The following is a 22,354-nucleotide window of genomic DNA, read 5'->3' as shown; positions in this document are numbered from 1 at the left end:
TAAGCATGGTGAGTGTAGTCTCCAAAAACTGTAGGATGGTAAAACCAAGTAGAAGGAACTTTTGAAAACATCTATTCAGTGACTTTTAAATGTGTTACCTTAGAATATTATAATTGATTTTACCCTAAAATTTGCTCCTCTTATAGTTTCCCCCTCTCAAGATATGGCAACTCTAGTCATTTTGGTTTATGCCAAAAATCTAGGAGCCATCCGTAACTACTCTCTCTCTTACTCATCCCACACCCAATCCATCAACAAATTCAGTAGTCTTGATCTTCATACTAAACCTACAATGCACCTATTCCTCACTGATATTTCTGTTTTCCTCCAATTATTCAACACATTTTTACTGAGCAACCATTATGTGCCAGGCATTGTTCTAAGTGCTTGGAATATGCAATAAAAATAGAGAAAAACTTGTCTTAATAGAGCTTATATTCTAATGAGGATGGACAAACAAATATATTATGTTACAAATGGTGATAAGAGCTACAGGAAAAAAAAGAACAATGATGGTGGACACACTGTTGAGGGAGTGGGATACAGGTACCAATTAACTACCTCAGTGTCTAAAGAGCCCTGGAGGAATCAGGGAGTTCTAGGATTCTTATGGCATAAACAAGAAAAAAAAGACATAATGAATAAAATTATTACTGATGGTTTCAAGAGAGACAGGGGTGAGTGGTCGGAAACTGGAAAGGGTAAAGGTCTTGCCAGGAATACACAGGACCACATTTCTACTCCAATCAAAGATGATGTGATATCTGTGAAAGGGGCTGCCGTACCCAAGGCATGTGGAAGTGCTGGGCTCCTGGTCCAAACCTCAACCATCTCTCATCTGGATTATTTCAATTGTCTCCTACCAGGTTTTCCTGCCTTTACTCCTGTCCAATCTGAAATCTATTCTCCACCCTGCAGCCAAATTGATGGCTTTAAAACTTATGCCAGTATTTTCAGTTAAAAATGTTTCAGTGTTGACAGCACACACTTACTTCTCTTCCCTTGAAAAACGCTGTAAAATGTAACAATACAGGGATTGTTTTAAAAAATTACACAAACCAACAAAGACCAAGAAAATAAGACAGGACACGATAGCAACAACATTTTGATTAAGTGGTACCTGACTTAGCAGACCCAAGAAAACTAAATCCTAAAATGGGAATGAACTAGACTTTCAACAAGTGGCTTCTCTTATACCCTATCCTGTTTCTCTTCTTCAGGAGGATTGCTCTTTACCACTTGGTCTTTACATAAATTTCAGAGTTAAGCTCTCTTTAATGTTTTCCAGTAAAGTTGCACAGTTTTCTCCAGATACATATTACACATCTTTGTCAAGTTTATTTTTTCAAGCTTTTGTAACTTACATGATTTCTAAAGTACATTTTCTAACTTACTGGGAAAAGAACTGCAAATGACCTTTCTTTACTGACTTTGTGTCCAGAAATTTTACTATTCTCTTTATCAATTCTAAAAATTTATCTGTAGATTATTTTGAGTCTTCTACAAAGATAGTCATATCATCTGCAGATAACACTTGTTTCTTCCTTTCTAAATATTATACCTTTTTCTTGCTTACTGTGCTAGGACCTCCAGCAAAGTGTTGAGTGAGTATTCACTACCTAATTTTCTTTCTTATGTTAAAAGCTTCAAAGTTGCACCATTAGGTGTAAGGTTTGCTACAGGCTTATTCTGGTAGCTCCCTACTAGTCCTAGTGTGCTGAATTTTTAAACCATCAGTGAAATTTTATCAAATGCTTTTCTACATTATTTGAGATAATACTATGGTTTTTCCCTCTATTCTGGTAACAGGGTGGACTACATTACTTGATTTTTCTAATGTTAAACCAGCCTTACATCCAAAGGATACTAACTTCGATATGACTAATGATCTATTTTAAACATTGCTGTATTTGGTTCCTTAATATATTTTTTTAGGGGTTTTGCATCATTGTACATAAAACTGTAACATAACGTTTGATTTCTGTATCGATATTATATTGGCCTAAAAAATGGAATAGCTACTATGGAAAAGTTTGACAGTTTCTTAGAAAGTTAAACATAAATTACCATACAGGGGTGGGGAAGATGGCGGAAGAGTAAGACACGGAGATCACCTTCCTCCCCACAGATACATCAGAAATACATCTACACGTGGAACAACTCCTACAGAACACCTACTGAACACTGGCAGAAGACCTCAGACCTCCCAAAAGGCAAGAAACTCCCCACGTACCTGGGTAGGGCAAAAGAATAAATAGAGACAAAAAAATAGGGACGGGACCTGCACCAGTGGGAGGGGCCTGTGAAGAAGGAAAGGTTTCCACATGCTAGGAAGCCCCTTCACGGGCGGAGACTGCGGGTGGCGAAGGGGGAAAGCTTCGGGGCCACGGAGGAGAGTGCAGCCACAGGGGTGCGGAGGGCAAAGCGGAGAGATTCCCGCACAGAGGATCGCTGCCGACCAGCACTCACTAGCCCGAGAGGCTAGTCTGCTCACCCGCCGGGGCGGGCAAGGCTGGGAGCTGAGGCTCGGGCTTCGGTCGGAGCATAGGGAGAGGACTGCAGGGAGAGGACTAGCGGCGTGAACACAGCCTGAAGGGGCTAGTGCGCCACGGCTAGCCGGGACGGAGTCCGGGGAAAAGTCTGGACCTGCCGAAGAGGCAAGAGACTTTTCTTCCCTCTTTGTTTCCCGGTGTGCGAGGAGGGGGGATTAAGAGCGCCACTTAAAGGAGCTCCAGAGACAGGCGCGACTCGCGGCTAACAGCACGGACCCCAGAGACGGGCATGAGACGCTAAGGCTGTTGCTGCCGCCACCAAGAAGCCTGTGTGCGAGCACAGGTCACTATCCACACCTCCCTTCCGGGGAGCCTGTGCAGCCCGCCACTGCCAGGGTCCCGGGATCCAGGGACAACTTCCCCAGGAGAACGCACGGCGCGCCTCACACTGCTGCAACGTTATGTTGGCCTCTGCTGCCGCAGGCTTGCCCCGCATTCCGTACCCCTCCCTGCCCCCGGCCTGAGTAAGCCAGAGCCCCCAGATCAGCGGCTCCTTTAACCCCATCCTGTCTGAGCGAAGAACAGACGCACTCCACCCTACATGCAGAGGCGGGGCCAAATCCAAAGGTGAGCCCCCCAGGAGCTGTGCAAACAAAGAAGAGAAAGGGAATGTCTCCCAGCTGCCTTAGGAGCAGCGGATTAAATCTCCACAATCAACTTGATATACCCTGCATCTGTGGAATACATGAATAGACAAGGAATCATCCCAAATTGAGGTGGACTTTGAGAGCAAGATTTATTATTTATTCCCCTTTTCCTCTTTTTGTGAGTGTGTATACTTCTGTGTGAGATTTTGTCTATATAGCTTTGCTTTCACCATTTGTCCTAGGGTTCTATCCGTCCGTTTGTTTTTTTTTTACTTTTAAAAAACTTTTTTTCTTAATAATTATTTTTTATTTTAATAACTTTTATTTTATCTTACTTTTTTATTTTATCTTTTCTTTTCCTTCCTCCCTCCCTCCCTCCCTTCCTTTCTTTCTACTTTTTCTCCCTTTTATTCTGAGTCGTGTGGATGAAAGGCTCTTGGTGCTGCAGCCAGAATTCAGTGCTGTGCCTCTGAGGTGGGACAGCCAACTTCAGGACACTGGTCCACAAGAGACCTCCCAGCTCCATGTAATATCAAACGGCAAAAACCTCCCAGGGATCTGCATCTCAACACCAACACCCAGCTTCACTCAACGACCAGCAAGCTACAGTGCTGGACACCCTATGCCAAACAACTAGCAAGACAGGAACACAACCCCCACCCATTAGCAGAGAGGCTGCCTAAAATCATAGTAAGTCCACAGACACCCCAAAACACACCACCAGACATGGAGCTGCCCAACAGAAAGACAAGATCCAGCCTCATCCACCAGAACACAGGCACTAGTCCCCTCCACCAGGAAGCCTACACAGCCCACTGAACCATCTTTAGCCACTGGGGACAGACACCAAAAACAACAGGAACTACGAACCTGCAGCCTGCAAATAGGAGACCCCAAACACAGTAAGATAAGCAAAATGAGAAGACAGAAAAACACACAGCAGATGAAGGAGCAAGATAAAAACCCACCAGACCTAACAAATGAAGAGGAAATAGGCAGTCTACCTGAAAAACATTTCAGAATAATGATAGTAAAGATGATCCAAAATCGTGGAAACAGAAAAGAGAAAATGAAAGAAAGATTTAACAAGGACTTAGAAGAACTAAAGATAAAACAAGCAACGATGAACAACACAATAAATGAAATTAAAAATACTCTAGAAGGGATCAATAGCAGAATAACTGAGGCAGAAGAAAGGATAAGTGACCTGGAAGATAAAATAGTGGAAATAACTACTGCAGAGCAGAATGAAGAAAAATGAATGAAAAGAACTGAGGACAGTCTCAGAGACCTCTGGGACAACATTAAACGCACCAACATTCGAATCATAGGGGCTCCAGAAGAAGAATAGAAAAAGAAAGGGACTGAGAAAATATTTGAAGAGATTATAGTTGAAAACTTCCCTAACATGGGAAAGGAAATAGTTAATCAAGTCCAGTAAGCACAGAGAGTCCCATACAGGGTAAATCCAAGGAGAAACACGCCAAGACACATATTAATCAAACTGTCAAAAATTAAATACAAAGAAAACATGTTAAAAGTAGCAAGGGAAAAACAACAAATAACACACAAGGGAATCCCCATAAGGTTAACAGCTGATTTTTCAGCAGAAACTCTGCAAGCCAGAAGGGACTGGCAGGACATATTTAAAGTGATGAAGGAGGAAAACATACAACCAAGATTACTCTACCCAGCAAGAATCTCATTCAGATTTGATGGAGAAATTAAAACCTTTACAGACAAGCAAAAGCTGAGAGAGTTCAGCACCATAAAACCAGCTTTACAACAAATGCTAAAGGACCTTCTCTAGGCAAGAAACACAAGAGAAGGAAAAGACCTACAATACCAAACCCAAAACAATTAAGAAAATGGGAATAGGAACATACATATCAATAATTACCTTAAATGTAAATGGATTAATGCTCCCACCAAAAGATACAGACTGGCTGAAAGGATACAAAAACAAGACCCATATATATGCTGTCTACAAGAGACCCACTTCAGACCTAGAGACACATACAGATTGAAAGTGAGGGGATGGAAAAAGATATTCCATGCAAATGGAAATCAAAAGAAAGCTGGAGTAGCAATTCTCATATCAAACAAAATAGACTTTAAAATAAAGACTATTAGAAGAGACAAAGAAGGACACTACATAATGATCAAGGGATCGATCCAAGAAGAAGATATAACAATTGTAAATATTTATGCACCCAACACAGGAGCACCTCAATACATAAAGCAAATGCTAACAGCCATAAAAGGGGAAATCGACAGTAACACAGTCATAGTCGGGGACTTTAACACCCCACTTTCACCAATGGACAGATCATCCAAAATGAAAATAAATAAGGAAACACAAGCTTTAAATGATACGTTAAACAAGATGGACTCAATTGATATTTATAGGACATTCCATCCAAACACAACAGAATACACATTTTTCTCAAGTGCTCATGGAACATTCTCCAGGATATATCATATCTTGGGTCACAAATCAAGCCTTGGTAAATTTAAGAAAACTGAAATTGTATCAAGTATCTTTTCCGACCACAATGCTGTGAGACTAGATATCAATTACAGAAAAAGATCTGTAAAATATACAAACACACGGAGGCTAAACAATACACTACTTAGTAACGAAGTGATCACTGAAGAAATCAAAGAGGAAATCAAAAAATACCTAGAAACAAATGACAATGGAGACACGACGACCCAAAATCTATGGGATGCAGCAAAAGCAGTTCTAAGAGGGAAGTTTAGAGCAATACAATCCTACCTTAAGAAACAGGAAACATCTCGAATAAACAACCTAACCTTGCACCTAAAGCAATTAGAGAAAGAAGAACAAAAAAACCCAAAGTTAGCAGAAGGAAAGAAATCATAAAGATCAGATCAGAAATAAATGAAAAAGAAATGAAGGAAATGATAGCAAAGATCAATAAAACTAAAAGCTGGTTCTTTGAGAAGATAAACAAAATTGATAAACCATTAGCCAGACTCATCAAGAAAAAAAGGGAGAAGACTCAAATCAATAGAATTAGAAATGAAAAAGAAGTAACAACTGACACTGCAGAAATAAAAAAGATCATGAGAGATTACTACAAGCAACTCTATGCCAATAAAATGGACAACCTGGAAGAAATGGACAAATTCTTAGAAATGCACAACCTGCCAAGACTGAATCAGGAAGAAATAGAAAATATGAACAGACCAATCACAAGCACTGAAATTGAAACTGTGATTAAAAATCTTCCAACAAGCAAAAGCCCAGGACCAGATGGCTTCACAGGCGAATTCTATCAAACATTTAGAGAAGAGCTAACACCTATCCTTCTCAAACTCTTCCAAAATAGAGCAGAGGGAGGAACACTCCCAAACTCATTCTACGAGGCCACCATCACCCTGATACCAAAACCAGAGAATGATGTCACAAAGAAAGAAAACTACAGGCCAATATCACTGATGAACATAGATGCAAAAATCCTCAACAAAATACTAGCAAACAGAATCCAACAGCATCATACACCATGATGAGGTGGGGTATATTCCAGGAATGCAAGGATTCTTCAGTATACGCAAATCAATCAATGTGATACACCATATTAACAAATTGAAGGAGAAAAACCATATGGTCATCTCAATAGATGCAGAGAAAGCTTTCAACAAAATTCAACACCCATTTATGATAAAAACCCTGCAGAAAGTAGGCATAGAGGGAACTTTCCTCAACATAATAAAGGCCATATATGACAAACCCACAGCCAACATCATCCTCAATGGTGAAACACTGAAAGCATTTCCACTAAGATCAGGAACAAGACAAGGTTACCCACTCTCACCACTCTTATTCAACATAGTTTTGGAAGTTTTAGCCACAGCAATCAGACAAGAAAAGGAAATAAAAGGAATCCAAATCAGAAAAGAAGAAGTAAAGCTGTCACTGTTTGCAGATGACATGATACTATACATAGAGAATCCTAAAGATGCTACCAGAAAACTACTAGAGCTAATCAATGAATTTGGTAAAGTAGCAGGATACAAAATTAATGCACAGAAATCTCTGGCATTCCTATACACTGATGATGAAAAATCTGAAAGTGAAATCAAGAAAACACTCCCATTTACATTGCAACAAAAATAATAAAATATCTAGGAATAAACCTACTTAAGGAGACAAAAGACCTGTATGCAGAAAATTATAAGACACTGATGAAAGAAATTAAAGATGATACAAATAGATGGAGAGATATACCATGTTCTTGGATAGGAAAAATCAACACTGTGAAAATGACTCTACTACCCAAAGCAATCTACAGATTCAATGCAATCCCTATCAAACTACCACTGGCATTTTTCACAGAACTAGAACAAAAAATTTCACAATTTGTATGGAAACACAAAAGACCCGGAATAGCCAAAGCAATCTTGAGAACAAAAAATGAACGGAGTTGGGGGTATCAGGCTCCCTGACTTCAGACTATACTACAAAGCTGAAGTAATCAAGACAGTATGGTACTGGCACAAAAACAGAAAGATAGATAACTGGAACAGGATAGAAAGCCCAGAGATAAACCCAGGCACATATGGTCACCTTATCTTTGATAAAGGAGGCAGGAATGTACAGTGGCAAAAGGACAGCGTCTTCAATAAGTGGTGCTGGGAAAACTGGACAGGTACATGTAAAAGTATGAGATTAGAACACTCCCTAACACCATACACAAAAATAAGCTTAAAGTGGATTAAAGACCTAAATGTAAGGCCAGAAACTATCAAACTCTTAGAGGAAAACATAGGCAGAACACTCTATGACATAAATCACAGCAAGATCCTTTTTGACCCACCTCCTAGAGAAATGCAAATAAAAACAAAAATAAACAAATGGGACCTAATGAAACTTCAAAGCTTTTGCACAGCAAAGGAAACCATAAACAAGACCAAAAGACAACCCTCAGAATGGGAGAAAATATTTGCAAATGAAGCAACTGACAAAGGATTAATCTCCAAAATTTACAAGCAGCTCATGCAGCTCAATAACAAAAAAACAAACAACCCAATCCAAAAATGGGCAGAAGACCTAAATAGACATTTCTCCAAAGAAGATATACAGACTGCCAACAAACACATGAAGAAATGCTCAACATCATTAATCATTAGAGAAATGCAAATCAAACCTACAATGACATATCATCTCACACCAGCCAGAATGGCCATCATCAAAAAATCTAGAAACAATAAATGCTGGACAGGGTGTGGAGAAAAGGGAACCCTCTTGCACTGCTGGTGGGAATGTGAATTGGTACAGCCACTATGGAGAACAGTATGGAGGTTCCTTAAAAAACTACAAATAGAACTACCATATGACCCAGCAATCCCACTACTGTGCATATACCCTGAGAAAAACATAATTCAAAAAGAGTCATGTACCAAAATGTTCATTGCAGCTCTATTTACAATAGCCAGAAGATGGAAACAACCTAAGCGTCCATCATCGGATGAATGGATAAAGAAGATGTGGCACATATATACAATGGAATATTACTCAGCCATAAAAAGAAATGAAATTGAGCTATTTGTAATGAGGTGGATGGACCTAGAGTCTGTCATACAGAGTGAAGTAAGTCAGAAAGAGAAAGACAAATACCGTATGCTAACACATATATATGGAATCTAAGAAAAAAGAAAAATGGTCATGTGGAACCTAGGGGCAAGATGGGAATAAAGACACAGACCTGATAGAGAATGGACTTGAGGATATGGGGAGGGGGAAGGGTAAGTTGGGACAAAGTGAGAGAGTGGCATGGACATATATACACTACCAAACGTAAAACAGATAGCTAGTGGGAAGCAACCGCATGGCACAGGGAGATCAGCTCGGTGCTTTGTGACCACCTAGAGGGGTGGGATAGGGAGGGTGGGAGGGAGGGAGAAGCAAGAGGGAAGAGATATGGGGACATATGTATATGTATAACTGATTCACTTTGTTATAAAGCAGAAACTAACACACCATTGTAAAGCAATTATACTCCAATAAAGATGTAAAAAAAAAGTGGCTTTCTTCTATTTGAGGCTTTCCTCGCCTAAAATAAATAAATAAATTACCATACAATCAGGAATTCTACTCCTAGGTAATCTATTCAAAATATACGAAGAAGTATGTCCATACAAACACTTGTATACAAATGTTCCTAGCAGCATTATTCCTAATCATGGAAATAATCCAAACGTTCATCAGCTGGCTAATGGAGAAACAAAATATGACATATATTCATATGACGGAATATTAATTACTGAGCAATTAAAGGAATAAAGTACTGACAAATGCTAGGACACCAATGGAGCTCAAACACATATGGTAAGTGAAATAAATACAAGCTAGATGTATACTGTATGATTCTCCACCCCCTCCACCCCCAACAGCACGGCTTGCGGGATCTTAGTTCCCTGACCAGGGACTGAACCCGGACTACGGCAGTGAAAGCACCGAGTCCTAACCACTGGACCACTAGGGAACTCCCTGTAAGATTCCATTTATATGAAATGTCCAGAAAAGGCAAATCTTTTAAGATAGAAAGCAAATTAGTGGCTGCCTCGGGCTGAGGTGGAAATAGGAAATGAATGCAGACAGGCACAAGACATTTTTCTGGTGAAAGAAATCTTCTAAAACTGAATTGTGGTGATGGCTGAAAAAACCTGTATGTGTACTAAAACCCATTTTATTACACACTTTAACAAAGTGAGTTCTATGGTATATAATTAGACCTTAACAGAGCTCTTTTAAAAGTAAAAGATTATAATGACCTTATAAATTGATGAGTATTCCCTCTTTTTTATACTTTGAAATAAAGTATGATTAGGAACATAATTATTTACTCCTTGAATGTCTGGTACAACTTCCTAGTGAAAAATAGTCAGGAACTTGTGTTTTCCTTGTAGGAAAATTAAAAGTTGATTTCTTTAACAAATGTAAGACTATTTTAGTGTTCCTGAATCTGTTTAACCTAAAGCTTTCAAATGTACTGGCAAACACAGAAAAAAAAAAAAAAAAAAAGAAGCAAGAAGTGAGAAAGAGACTATGCAAGGAGATGAAAATTTCAAAAAACTATCAATATCCAGGGAAACTTAAGAAATTTCTGTATCTATGAGACAAGAACAGGATGCCATTTAAAATTAAAATTCAGAGAAAAGAAAAGAACATTTAGAAATTAAAACTATGAAAGCAGAATTTAAAAATTCAACAGAAAGGTTGAAAGCTGTGAGTTTAGGAAATCTCCTAGTACGGCAAAATGATAGAGATGCAAAATACTTAAGAAAAATTAGGAAAATGAAAGGATGAGTCCAAAAGGTCCAACATTCAAATAATAAGAGTTCCAGAAAACAAAGAGAAGGAAATTATCAAAAAGTAATTCAAGAAAATTTCTCAAAACGGAAGGATTTGAGTTTCTAGACGGAAAGAACACACGAAGTAGTCAGGACACTAGTTGAAGAAAACAAGCCTAAATGACATAGAACATTCGGATAAAGATCCAAAAAGTTTCAAGACAAAAGGTACAAATTAAATACAAAAGGTTAATAACTGAGTAACATTGAATTTCTCAAGAAAACCAATGGAGGGACTTCTCTGGTGGTCCAGTGGCTAAGACTCCACACTCCCAATGCAGAAGGCCCGGGTTCAATCCCTGGTCAGGGAACTAGACCCCACATGCCACAACTAAAGATCCCGTATGCCGAAACTAAGACCCAGCGCAGCCAAATAAATAAATAAATAAATATTTTTAAAAAAAGAAAAGAAAAGAAAGAAAAAGAAGAAAGAAAACCAATGGAGACAAAAAGAAATTCTGAGGGAAAATAATCCTCACCTCATATCTGGCTAAATGTCAAATAAACGTGAGGGTAGACCAAAGACTTTCCAGACATGCAAAGACTCAAAGAATGTACCTCAAGCACTTTCTACTGAAAAAGCAGTCCATAAACAAAGGAATACACCAAGAAAAAGCCATGAGATCAATTTCTGGTTAAAAATGAAAGACTGAACACATGCATCTATTTTTACACCCTCCAGAACGACAAAACATTATAAAAAGGAGATTTTTTAAAATTCACAATGATATGACTCAAAACAAAAGCAACTAATCAGGACAGAGTTTTGGTGAGGGGGCATGAAAATGTTCTGATATTGGATAGTGGTGATGGTTGTAAAGTTCCAGGAATACAATAAAAACCACTGAACTGACTGGGAAAGGGCACCAAGCTCCATATTCCACCTGACTTCTGCAACTCCCTCTACTCTCTTTCTACAAATGGACCTGCTGTCTCTACTAGAACACATAATTAAAAAGCATATTCAATATCTCCCTCCTACAAAGTAACCTGTTTAATCTCCCCAAAATGCTTATCCAGTCCTTTTTCACATTACGCTCAGATCAAGCTCCCTATAGCTTCCCCACTATCCCAGTCCTACTTGTTGGGACCCAAAGGATAAATTTAATGCTTCTTTCATGTGATAGACTTTATTCAAAGAGTTAAAGGATGCTACCAAATCCCCTACCTCAAGCTAAATATTCCTCATTCCTTTAACTGTTTCTCGGCTCAGGTATTACCATAGTCCTGTTTATTCTTATATGCTCCTCTGTATCTCATTTAGAATGTGGTCCCTAAATCTAAACACAATACATGCATTATCATATGACAGGTAATACATTTTTGGAGAATACATGAATAAACGGAAAGGAATGAACACTTTAACCATATCCCTTTCCAATATTCCATTTCTATTACTGCAGTGATTTAAAAGCATTTTTTTGGCATCCATAGCCCATTGACTACTCATACAGCTCCTCTTGCTAAGAAAAATTTCTACCACCTTTTAAAAAATTAATTAATTAATTATTTACTTATTGACTGGTTGATTGACTGATTGATTGCTGCGCCGGGTCTTAGTTGTGGCATGCCGGCTCTTAGTTGCAGCATGCATGCGGGATCTTGTTCCCCAACCAGGGATCGAACCTGGACACCATGCATTGGAAGCATGGAGTCTTACCCACTGGACCACCAGGGAATCCCCTCTACCACCTTTTAACATGTTTTTCTTTAGGCTTTTTTTTTGTGTGTGTGTAGCCTTTAGGCTTTTATCACTATAATTTTGTATTGAACAAAACTGCACACATGAAGAATATAAAATCTAAGCTAGACAAATGCTTTGGGCCTTAGTTTTTACATCTGGAGAATGTAAACAACCTGTGCTATCTAGATCATGAGGTAGTGAAAAGCATGAATTAAAGCAATTTATTTGGAAGTACAATGAAAACTATAAAATATGAAAGCTTAAGTTTCTATTAGGACTCCACTTCTAATTTTACCAATGATGGTTTTAGATGGCTTAGGAAAGCCTGCACAAATACCTCCTGAACAAGTTTAATGAAGAATCCAAAACATAAATATCTACTTCAATTCCCTATGTCCTCAATCCACTGTATCACCACACAACAGAAATGTGTGTGAGCATTTCAGAAACCATACAAATATTTCATGCTCATGGCAGTTACAAGGTTTACTTTATAGTTCAAAACACTAAGAAATTTAATAAGTACCTGTGGTTCAAAACCCATGTCAAACATTCTGTCTGCTTCATCTAAAACAACATAAGTCACTCTTCGAAGATTTGTAACCCGACCTAACATGAGGAAAAAAAATAAAGACAAAAAGAAAACTAAAAATCAGTCACAATTCATTTTATGACTACCAAAATCTTTAAAAAACTGTAAAGGGAACTAAAATGCCTGACTTAACCAGAGGGGTGAGTTAGGTATCTTTAAACAGTGAAAAGAAATTTTGGTTTACAATATCTTATCTACTGGCAAATACTTTCTGACAATGGGTATATGAGGCCCTTTATTTTGTCAAACTCGTCTCTTGCATACCATCATAGGGCCTGAAGAACCTGTAAAATTCAGAAAACAGCCCTCTCCAAAACACATCATAAAACTAAGACTGAGATGGAGCATCGAGCCACATCAGCCATTATCTGACAGCATCACCTAGGAAAAAACATATTAGAGATTACAGCGTATGTGTGGAAAGCAAGTTCCAGTGCTAACTATTTCAGACGCAGAAAATCTCTCTTTACAATACTTTATGTAGTACATAACCTACTTATATACAGTTAGAAGCTTCTAACGGGCATGTCAAAACATAAATAAGAAGCTATTCAATATCACTAGGTAACTAACATATTACACAAAAATTTTAAAGATCAATATATTACATAGATACATTTTTCTATACAAAGATACAAATCCTATTTTACACAGTGCTCCCACTGGTTTAAATAAATGCAACTGGCTTCTTAGCCAGAAAAAACTAAATACATAGACAGGAAACCCTTTCTAAAGGATTAACACAAGCATTTCTATCAATTGTTGATTCAATCACCTGGCAAAAACATGTATAAAACAGTTATTAAATATAAACCAAAAGGACAGATAAAGGGAAAAGATAAAATTAATCAAGATGAATTTCAGGAGGAGACAATCAATGCAGCATTGAGAAAAAACAAGGAATTATTTCATTAGCATTCAACCCAAAACTTTTCATATGCTATACAAGCACAATGACTTATCAATACCAATGTCACTTTACCAACTTCATGTAGAATTAGAATTAAGAGTACACAGAAATCCAAGCAAAATGCTATTAGAAACATGCATTACTCAAAGTTTTAAATACTCTATGATATATATATACTGAATACTACAATGGAAACGTTTGAAAGCATTTTCTTCAAAAAACAGAAATGTGCCAAAATAAATGCTTTCTAATATTTAAGTATTCCATACTAACATGTGCAGCCCCAATTAGTTTTGCAAGATTGGGAACAGCATTAAATTACCTACCTTTGATGGTTTAAGTCTCGGAAGCCCAGTTCTATAAATCTTGAAGGGCCTTTCTCCACAGAAGTTAAATAATGTCAACAGTTTAGTAACAGTTTTGATAGGGAATAATTTAACAAAGCACAATATTTGAGCTAAAAACATGCAAATTTACAAAAGATAAATTTTCTTGAAGCTGCAAGATCTTAACTTATCTAGTATTGTAAGAAAGTACTAGCTCCTATGGAGAAAATGTCTAAATTGTACAATTAAAAAGAAATAGTCCCCCACCCTTTTAGAAGCAAAGCTAGGCCAAAATTGAATTAAGAATCCATGTTAAGTGCTAAAAAAAAAAAAAAAAATCAGATGGAGTAGTTGTGAAAAAAAATTTTTTTAATTAAATTGCAAAAATATTATGAATACTTGCAACAAAAGCTTGTTACAATACAAATTTCAAGATATTACAGCTTCAAGAAGAAATGTAGAAACCTTTGGTGGTTTCTTGTTTCTGCTTTAACAAAAATGTACAGAATTCAAAAAGGAGAAAAGAGAACAAAAAAACGAACAACAACAACAAAAAAACCCCAACACCCCTGACTTACCACTGTTAGCTGCTAACATGTCAATCATTCGACCAGGTGTGCAAACAATAATTTCAGCACCTCTTTTCAGCTCAGCAATCTAATAAGAAAAGATGAAATTTTATAGTGTATTTATCACTAATGCTTCTTTACAAACTTGAAAATACTGACTGAGGTCCTTGCAGAGCTCCATAACATAAGACAGCCAGGTCTGATTAGAAGACACCAAAGCCTCCTGCTTAATTCTTTGGAATGCTGGAGCACTAATAAAGGAATAGGAAGCAGCAGAAAGACCACATGATGCTGTAACTTTGAAATCAATGAAAACCACAGGTTTTTACCAATTTTAATTTGACACAACTCCTCAAAACCAAGAAAGGAATATGAGAGAGCAGTAAATAAAGAAATTTGATAGATCAATGTTTTTCAAATTGAGATTTGTTTCCATTAGTGAATCACAAAATCAGTAAGTCACAACCTGCATTTTAAAAATGAAATAGAATGGAAAACACTAGACTTTGTTAGACATTATAAAACTTTGTTTGACTTCTATATAAATATGCATGCATGTACCACCTTATTTTGTAACTGTATTTACTACAGGCTATGGCCAAAAAAACTGACACAGATAAACTTAGAAAACTAAGTTCAAGCGTTTAAAATAGCATTGGGATAACAGAAGCAAATATTCCCAAGATGTGCCTAAAATCTGAGAAGTCCTGGTGGTTTGGGGGTTAAATATGTTCAGAAAATGCCACTTAATTTATCCCATTTTTTCTAGCATCACAATATACATTAGCTTATTAACAACTAAGAAGTCTTGCAGAAAAGAAAATTTTAACTTTACATAGTCCAACATTTCCAAAACTTATTTGACCACAGAACCCAGTATTTTTCCTTCTTCTAGTTAAAGCAAAATATCTGATGACTAGCATTCTTTAGAAGACACATGGAGAAATGCCAATCTAAAGAGAGTGAATGAAGGTATGTTTAAATAATTCTCACTAAAATCATTTAAGAATGCAGATGAAACTCTGATATTAATACATCCCACTCAAAACCACCTTTTAAAGATGTCATTTAGATTAGAGAAAATAAATGTTGGTCCAGGAATCATAAGACCTAGATTCTAGGACAAAGTCTTACTAAGCTAAAGACTTTGGTCAACTTAACCTTTCTGAACATCTGTAAAATGGAAAAAATAATCTGCTTCCTTGAGCGGGGAAAGACAAGCATGGGAAAGCTAAGATACGAAAATGACTCAAAAATTCTAAAATATAACTTTAACATAATTCATTCTTACTATTATTTTCACACCTCATTTTAAAGATTTTAGAAGCAATCAATACAGAAAACACTAAAGCAAAAAATCACTTTTACATTATTAAGTCATTCAATTTTTAAAAAGACTGCAAAAACTGAATGTTCCTTTTATAACTACCTGCTCACTGATTCCTGTTCCTCCATAAACACAGACCACTCTAAGGCCCAAGGTCTTCGAAAACTTCTTACATTCTTTAGTAATTTGTAAAGCCAGTTCTCGAGTTGGAGTCATGATGACAGCTGAAAAGATAAATGTCAAAAGCCTAACCACCAAAATTCTTGAGAGGCTAAGATTTATAGTGTTAAATTTAACCTCTGCAATCAAGTTCAGATCATAGTCTAAATTTTGTTTTAATTTGTTTTATGCACCTTTGAAAATCCTATTTCAAAAGTTTTGTAATAGCAGAGATTGTGGTGAAGGATAATTTTAAGAAGGTTTTAAGAACATGCTATAGGAAGATAAATGAGAGTTAAATACCTTACTCAACCATCAGGAAACTACTTGGTTGAAAAGAATGCAAATCATTCTCAACTGCAAATCACAGAGCAAAGATAATCAAGTGACTCACTGTGCTGAAGAGCCATGCCGTGGCTTCCGGAAACAACCTTGGTCTGAGGGGCACAGACAGAGGAGAAATATACTGTGCCCTCTGTTGCCAAGAGAGGAGTTGAACAACTTTCCAAAACCCTACTCAAATTTGGAGAAGAGATCTCTGCCAAATGAATCAAGAAAACTGAATCTAAAGACCTAATCCTGAATGAAATGTTGGCACTACAGCCTTTTAAGGCCGAAAAAAGAAAGGAAAGAAAAATACACTTCCCTACAGTCTTCTATGTTGAGTTGATAGATCCACTGATACGGGCTAAGAACAAACCTCAACATAAATAAACAGATAGATGCACGAGGAGTCTACCTGCCGAGTCAGAGTTTAAAAACTGAGCTGTGCCAGGAGAGGCTGTTTTTGTACTTCTGAGATGTCACTCCAGAGCTCTGAAGATTCTCACTCCACCTGCTGGTAAGGGGAAATCAGCCCCAAAGTGCCAAATTTATAAAGGAAATGTACATAAAGACATCTTTATTGTTATAATTAACATTACAAAGCATCAGGTCTTTCTGATTAACGGACAACGAAGTTGTTAACTGAAAAAATAGTTTAATGAAAGGAATTGTACCTATTGGCCCCTCTCCTTCTTCTAATGACCTCTGATCCATGATGTGTCTAAACATAGGCAACAGAAAGGCAATGGTCTTTCCACTTCCTGTCTTGGCAATACCAATCAAATCTCGTCCAGACATTATAGCAGGAATCGCCTGGGTTTGGATTGGCGTAGGCTTTTCATAACCATGCCTTAAAAAGCAAACCAAAGGAAGACAAGGTAAGAACTGTGATCTCTGGGTCCCTCAAACTGTAAATAAAAGTTTTCCAAAATGTATATCCATACAATGAAAAGGAATGAAGTACTGAGACATTCTACATCATGGATGATGTAGAAATATTTGAAAATACTACGCTAATTGAAAGAAGCCAGTCACAAAAGACTATATTAGTATGATCTTATTTATATGAAATGTCCAGAATAGAAAAATCTATAAAAATAGTAGATGAGAGGTTGCCTAATGTGGAGGAGAAAGGAGAAAACTGACTACTAATGGATCCAGGCCTCTTTCAGGGATAATGAAAATATTCTAAAATTAGATTACGGTAATGACTGCACAACTCCATAAATATACTAAAAATCATCAAATTGTAAACTTAAAGGGTAAATTTTATGGTATGTAAATTATATCTCAATAAAGCTGTTTAAGAAAAAATAATCAAGTTTTCCCATTAGAGTAAAAATGTAAGCAGAGGAATTATTTGCGTAAAGGGCTATTTTTAGTAGCAAGATATTGAAAAATGTGGACAACTACCGAACACTTACTTTTTGAGAGAATTTAAGATCTTCATAGAAATCCCACACTGAACCCAAGATTTAATTGGTTTGGGGCAACCTTTTCCCTTGACAATAATGCCCTCCATTTCCAACCGAAATACATTCACTTCTACAAAACAAAATCCAGATTAAAAACTCTTAAATATTGTTCTAATAGTGCCTTCTACTTTTCAGTGAGGCATGGTAAGATTAAAAATTTTCAATTCTTTTCTAGTGTTCCTGAAGATAATTCCATAGAAAAGCTACGTGACAAAGCACTGAACAGCTCAGAGAGACAACTAAAGCGAGTACTGTTGCAACCAATTAGGAACAAAAGAAACACTCCAATTTCTACAATTTGGCTTTTATTTTGACTTAAATTGTACCAGCAATAAAAGAACAATGATTGACAAGTAATACAACCACTTGTTCTTTAAGCAAGGGTTGCCCAGATTATCCTTATTCTATCAATATCACACAGATTCACATTGGTTCCTAACTCTCAAATATCAGAAAAGGTTAACAATATTTTATTTGCTAACTTCACATGAAGAGTATTTTCGATGCTAAAAATCTCAACTACATGAGCCAAACTAATTTTTCCTCATTTTTTTTAATGTTTCCAAAAACACACTAATTCCTCACTGCTCCAAATCTTTGCGGATGTTGTCCTACCCTCTAGAATGACTTCTCGCCTTCTAGTTCCCTCTCATTTCTCCAGGTAAGCCAGGCAAATTCCTCCTACTCATGCATCAACTCACAGGCCTATCAACATTCCTCCCAGGCAAGGTGAAGTGTACTCCCTCTGTTCCCACAATAACCAATAAATGAATAAAAAAATTCTACCCTCTTGAGACATTTTTGCCAGTTCTGGAACTTCAACATAAAAGTTTTTTCTGAATTGTTCATATTCAATTTTTCCATGATCCACTGGTTCTAGAAGCTTTCTCTGCTTTGTCTGATAACCTGTAAGGGCAGTCTGAAGATCAACTTCTTCCTCCTCTGAAGAATACTATAATTAAAAAAGAAAAATTAAGAGCTAAATCCATTACTACTTTCTCCTGTGGGAAGAAATATTCCTAGTTTTAAAGATCCTCCTCTCCTAGAAAATATTCTTTGGCTTTTACTTTATTTTCTGAATTTTCCAACTTAGTTTATTTTTTCTTTGCCCTTATAGAAAGCTATAATAACAATATAAAGCTAAAATAAAAAAATAATTTTAACACGGCTTTAATAAAGTTTTCCTATAGTTTTCTCTATATAAATCTTTACAATGAGTGCTAATAGGAAAAAAAAGTTTAATTTATTCCGTCACTTCACGTCTTCTCTCCCTATTCTATGTCTGGGATGAGCTGATGAGGGACAAGCGGGAATCAAAAAGTGGGCATACACTTGTGCAGCAACACGGATGAACCTAGAGAATATCATACTATGTGAATTTAGTCAGACAGAGAAAGACAAATATTATATGAGATCACTTATACGTGGAATCTAAAAAATAATACAAATGAATTTATTTGCAAAACAGAAACAGACGCAGAGAACAAACTTAGGGCTATCAAAGGGGAAAGGGGAAGGGGAGGGATAAATTAGGAGTATGGGATTAACAGACACAAACTGCTATACATAAAATAAACAACAAGGATTCACTGTATAGCACAGGGAACTATATGCAATATCATGTAACAACCGAAAATGGAAAAGAATCTAAAATATATATATATATATATATATATATATATATATATATATACACGTGTATATATGTATATGTTTGTGTGTATGTATATATATATATGTATATATACCTATAGACAGATATATATATCTGAATCACTTTGCTGTATACCTGAAACTAACACTGTATTATAAATCAACTATACTTCAATTAAAAAAAAAAAAGTGGGCATACAGCAAGAGGTCAAAGATGTTAGAATGTTCTACCAATTTGAATATGCGGCTACAATACTGTTGAGAATAGCAAGAATTTCTCCTAAGAGTAACTGAAAAGCACACTTCCATCAATGCTTTCTTATAAATACTTCTAGGACAGTATCGCAAACAAAGTCAAAAATGAATGAAGGGGGCTTCCCTGGTGGCGCAGTGGTTGAGAGCCCATCTGCCAATGCAGGGGACACGGGTTCGAGCTCTGGTCCGGGAGGATCACACATGCTGCGGAGCAACTAAGCCCATGTGCCACAACTACTGAGCCTATGCTCTAGAGCCTGCGTGCCACAACTCCTGAGGCCTGGGCGCCTAGAGCCCATGCTCTGCAGCAAGAGAAGCCACTGTAATGAGAGGCCCATGCACCGCAGCGGGGAGTAGCCCCCACTCACCACAACCAGAGAAGGCCCGCACACAGCAACGAAGACCCAACGCAGCCATAAATAAATAAATAAATAAAAATTAATGAATAATTACCTCCATGGCATCCTGGTCATTCTCCATTAGCTCACCTTTCTTCTTATCAGAATCTACGACTGCTTTTTTGGTTGTGACAACAGTGACAACTTTTGTGACTGTTGGCCCAGACTTCTAAAAAAAGAATATAAAACGTAAAGTTGAAACACAAATTATACACCAAATGAAACACAATGATAACTGTCACAATTTATAATTTGAATTAACTTAGTTGTTAGTGACAACCTAATGAAAAAACAAAAAGTGGTCTGCCTTCTCCTTACTGACTTGCTTGAATTTAAAAATGTAGGTACTTCCCTGGTGGTCCAGTGGTTAAGAATCTGCCTTCCAATGCAGGGGATGTGGGTTTGATCCCTGGTCGGGGAACTGAGATCCCACATGCCGCAACTACTGAGCCCGCACGCCACAACTAGAGAAGCCCACAACGCCGCAACTAGAGAAGCCCACACGCCGCAACGAAGATCCTGCATGCCGCAACTAAGACCCGATGCAACCAAATAAATATTTAAAAAAAATTTTTTTTAAATGTAATACAATTGCATTATATTTTGTAACACATTAATAATATAGGTAATGCAGTATATAATATACAATTTTATATAATATTATGTAATATAATTTATTTTAAAAATACTACTAAATGGTACTTTTCACTCATTCAACAAGCCAAATACTATTCTGGGACCTTAGGATAAATCAATAAACAAGACAGGTACGGTAAAGATCACTGCTCTTGGGACGGTTTTAGAAGAAGGAATAAACACAACAAAAAATTAATTTATATACTTTTTCAAAAGGTAATAAATGCTATTAAGAAAAAGAAAAACTAGAGTAAAGAGGATCAGGAGCATAAAAGATGGGAGTGCTGGAGAAGGACCTATTCAGGGCTTACTGAAGAGGACCTACTGAAGAGGACCTACTGAGAAGGCAACAAGTAAGAAAAAATACTAAACAAAGATGATGGCAGTTAACAGTGACTTCTAAAAGAACATTTGCAGTTAAAATTCATGAGTATCTCTGCTATTTAGAAAAGCATTGACACTTCTGAGATGGGGAAGGAAACAAAATCATTAACTTTATAAAGCCATGCATGTCAGCAGTAGGTCAATGCACCAGTGAATTCAAGTTACCCAATTAGGAATGTAAATCTCTAAAAATAGGAGAAAATTCCATACCTTTTCATTTCCCCCACCACCTTTCACACTTCTCATATTAAACTTTTTTACTTCCTCTTTCACTTCTTCCATGTAAGCATCTAATGGATCTAACTCCTCACCCTCCATTTCATTTCCTTCCTTTTCAGCCTCTGCAGGATCATCTTCATCATCTAAAATATCAGAACACACTTTCTTTGAATTTGTGTTTCAAAAGGAAATACTTCACAATGAGACCACACCCCCCCCCCCCAATTAAAGCCTTTTCTCTTACTACCCAAACACCTTCCTTACCAATTAACACAGGCACAACGCAGTTCAAATACTCACACTGGCAAGGTTTTAAATCCAGCAGGTATTAGTTTTGAATAATACTAACAAAAGAAATAAATTATAAATTATTAAACTGAAAAGAGGAAGAAAGACTAATATGTCTAAAAAATGGATCTCCAGTATTGTTTTACAACTACACTAGCAGAAGCAGAACTAAAAACTCTGTCTGCTAAAATGGTATGTCTATTTCTTGCAATTATCTTTCTTTAAATGACACAAAGAAAAAATAATAGCACATTCTTAATTAAAGACAATCTAATGCTTTTTACATAACTAAGATATCATCACCACTTAAAGGTATAATCCATTCATCTATTTAGTTCAACTTTCACAGAAAATGAAAAATTCACAGGAATTTTCACAGAAAATGGAGGAAAATTCCCTTTTCCTATAATATCTCACACTCTTCCACTTTACTAAAATCTTAAACATCAATATCAGATGTGGAGGGGAAATGTTTCTCTTATAATTTATGAAAAAATCAGAGGGACTTGAAAACATGCCCTTAACTTACCCTCATTACTAACATTGGAAGTAAAAAATTAAAGAGCTATTTACTGACTATGCCCATAAGCACCTAACTCTCCACTCTAAGGTAAAATCAGTGATCCTTACCAAACA

The 22,354-nt window shown here is 36.8% G+C and overlaps 1 protein-coding gene across 4 annotated transcripts in view; it reads right to left on the bottom strand.

Annotated features, from left to right (window-relative positions):
* The window catches only part of DDX46 (DEAD-box helicase 46), a 62,359-nt gene that overhangs the window by 29,365 nt on the left and 10,640 nt on the right, over positions 1-22,354 (bottom strand). For 3 of the 4 annotated variants that reach the window (XR_012330858.1, XM_019924442.2, XM_019924443.2), the window contains exons 6-13: positions 21,422-21,573; positions 20,247-20,360; positions 18,672-18,837; positions 17,835-17,955; positions 17,085-17,260; positions 16,030-16,151; positions 14,610-14,688; positions 12,730-12,812 (exon numbers count right to left, since the gene is read on the bottom strand). Coding sequence is in view for 3 of the 4 variants with exons in the window: in XM_019924442.2 (XP_019780001.1) it covers positions 12,730-12,812; positions 14,610-14,688; positions 16,030-16,151; positions 17,085-17,260; positions 17,835-17,955; positions 18,672-18,837; positions 20,247-20,360; positions 21,422-21,573 (1,013 nt within the window). In the remaining variant the exon portion in view is untranslated. The remainder of the gene's footprint in view (positions 1-12,729; positions 12,813-14,609; positions 14,689-16,029; positions 16,152-17,084; positions 17,261-17,834; positions 17,956-18,671; positions 18,838-20,246; positions 20,361-21,421; positions 21,574-22,354) is intronic. The other variant, XM_019924444.2, reaches the window with a different exon arrangement.

This window comes from Tursiops truncatus, chromosome 3, assembly GCF_011762595.2.
Source record: "Tursiops truncatus isolate mTurTru1 chromosome 3, mTurTru1.mat.Y, whole genome shotgun sequence".
Lineage (NCBI taxonomy): Eukaryota > Metazoa > Chordata > Mammalia > Artiodactyla > Delphinidae > Tursiops > Tursiops truncatus.
The sequence above is the reverse complement of the archived record's forward strand: the minus strand, read 5'-3'. Positions and strand labels throughout refer to the sequence as shown.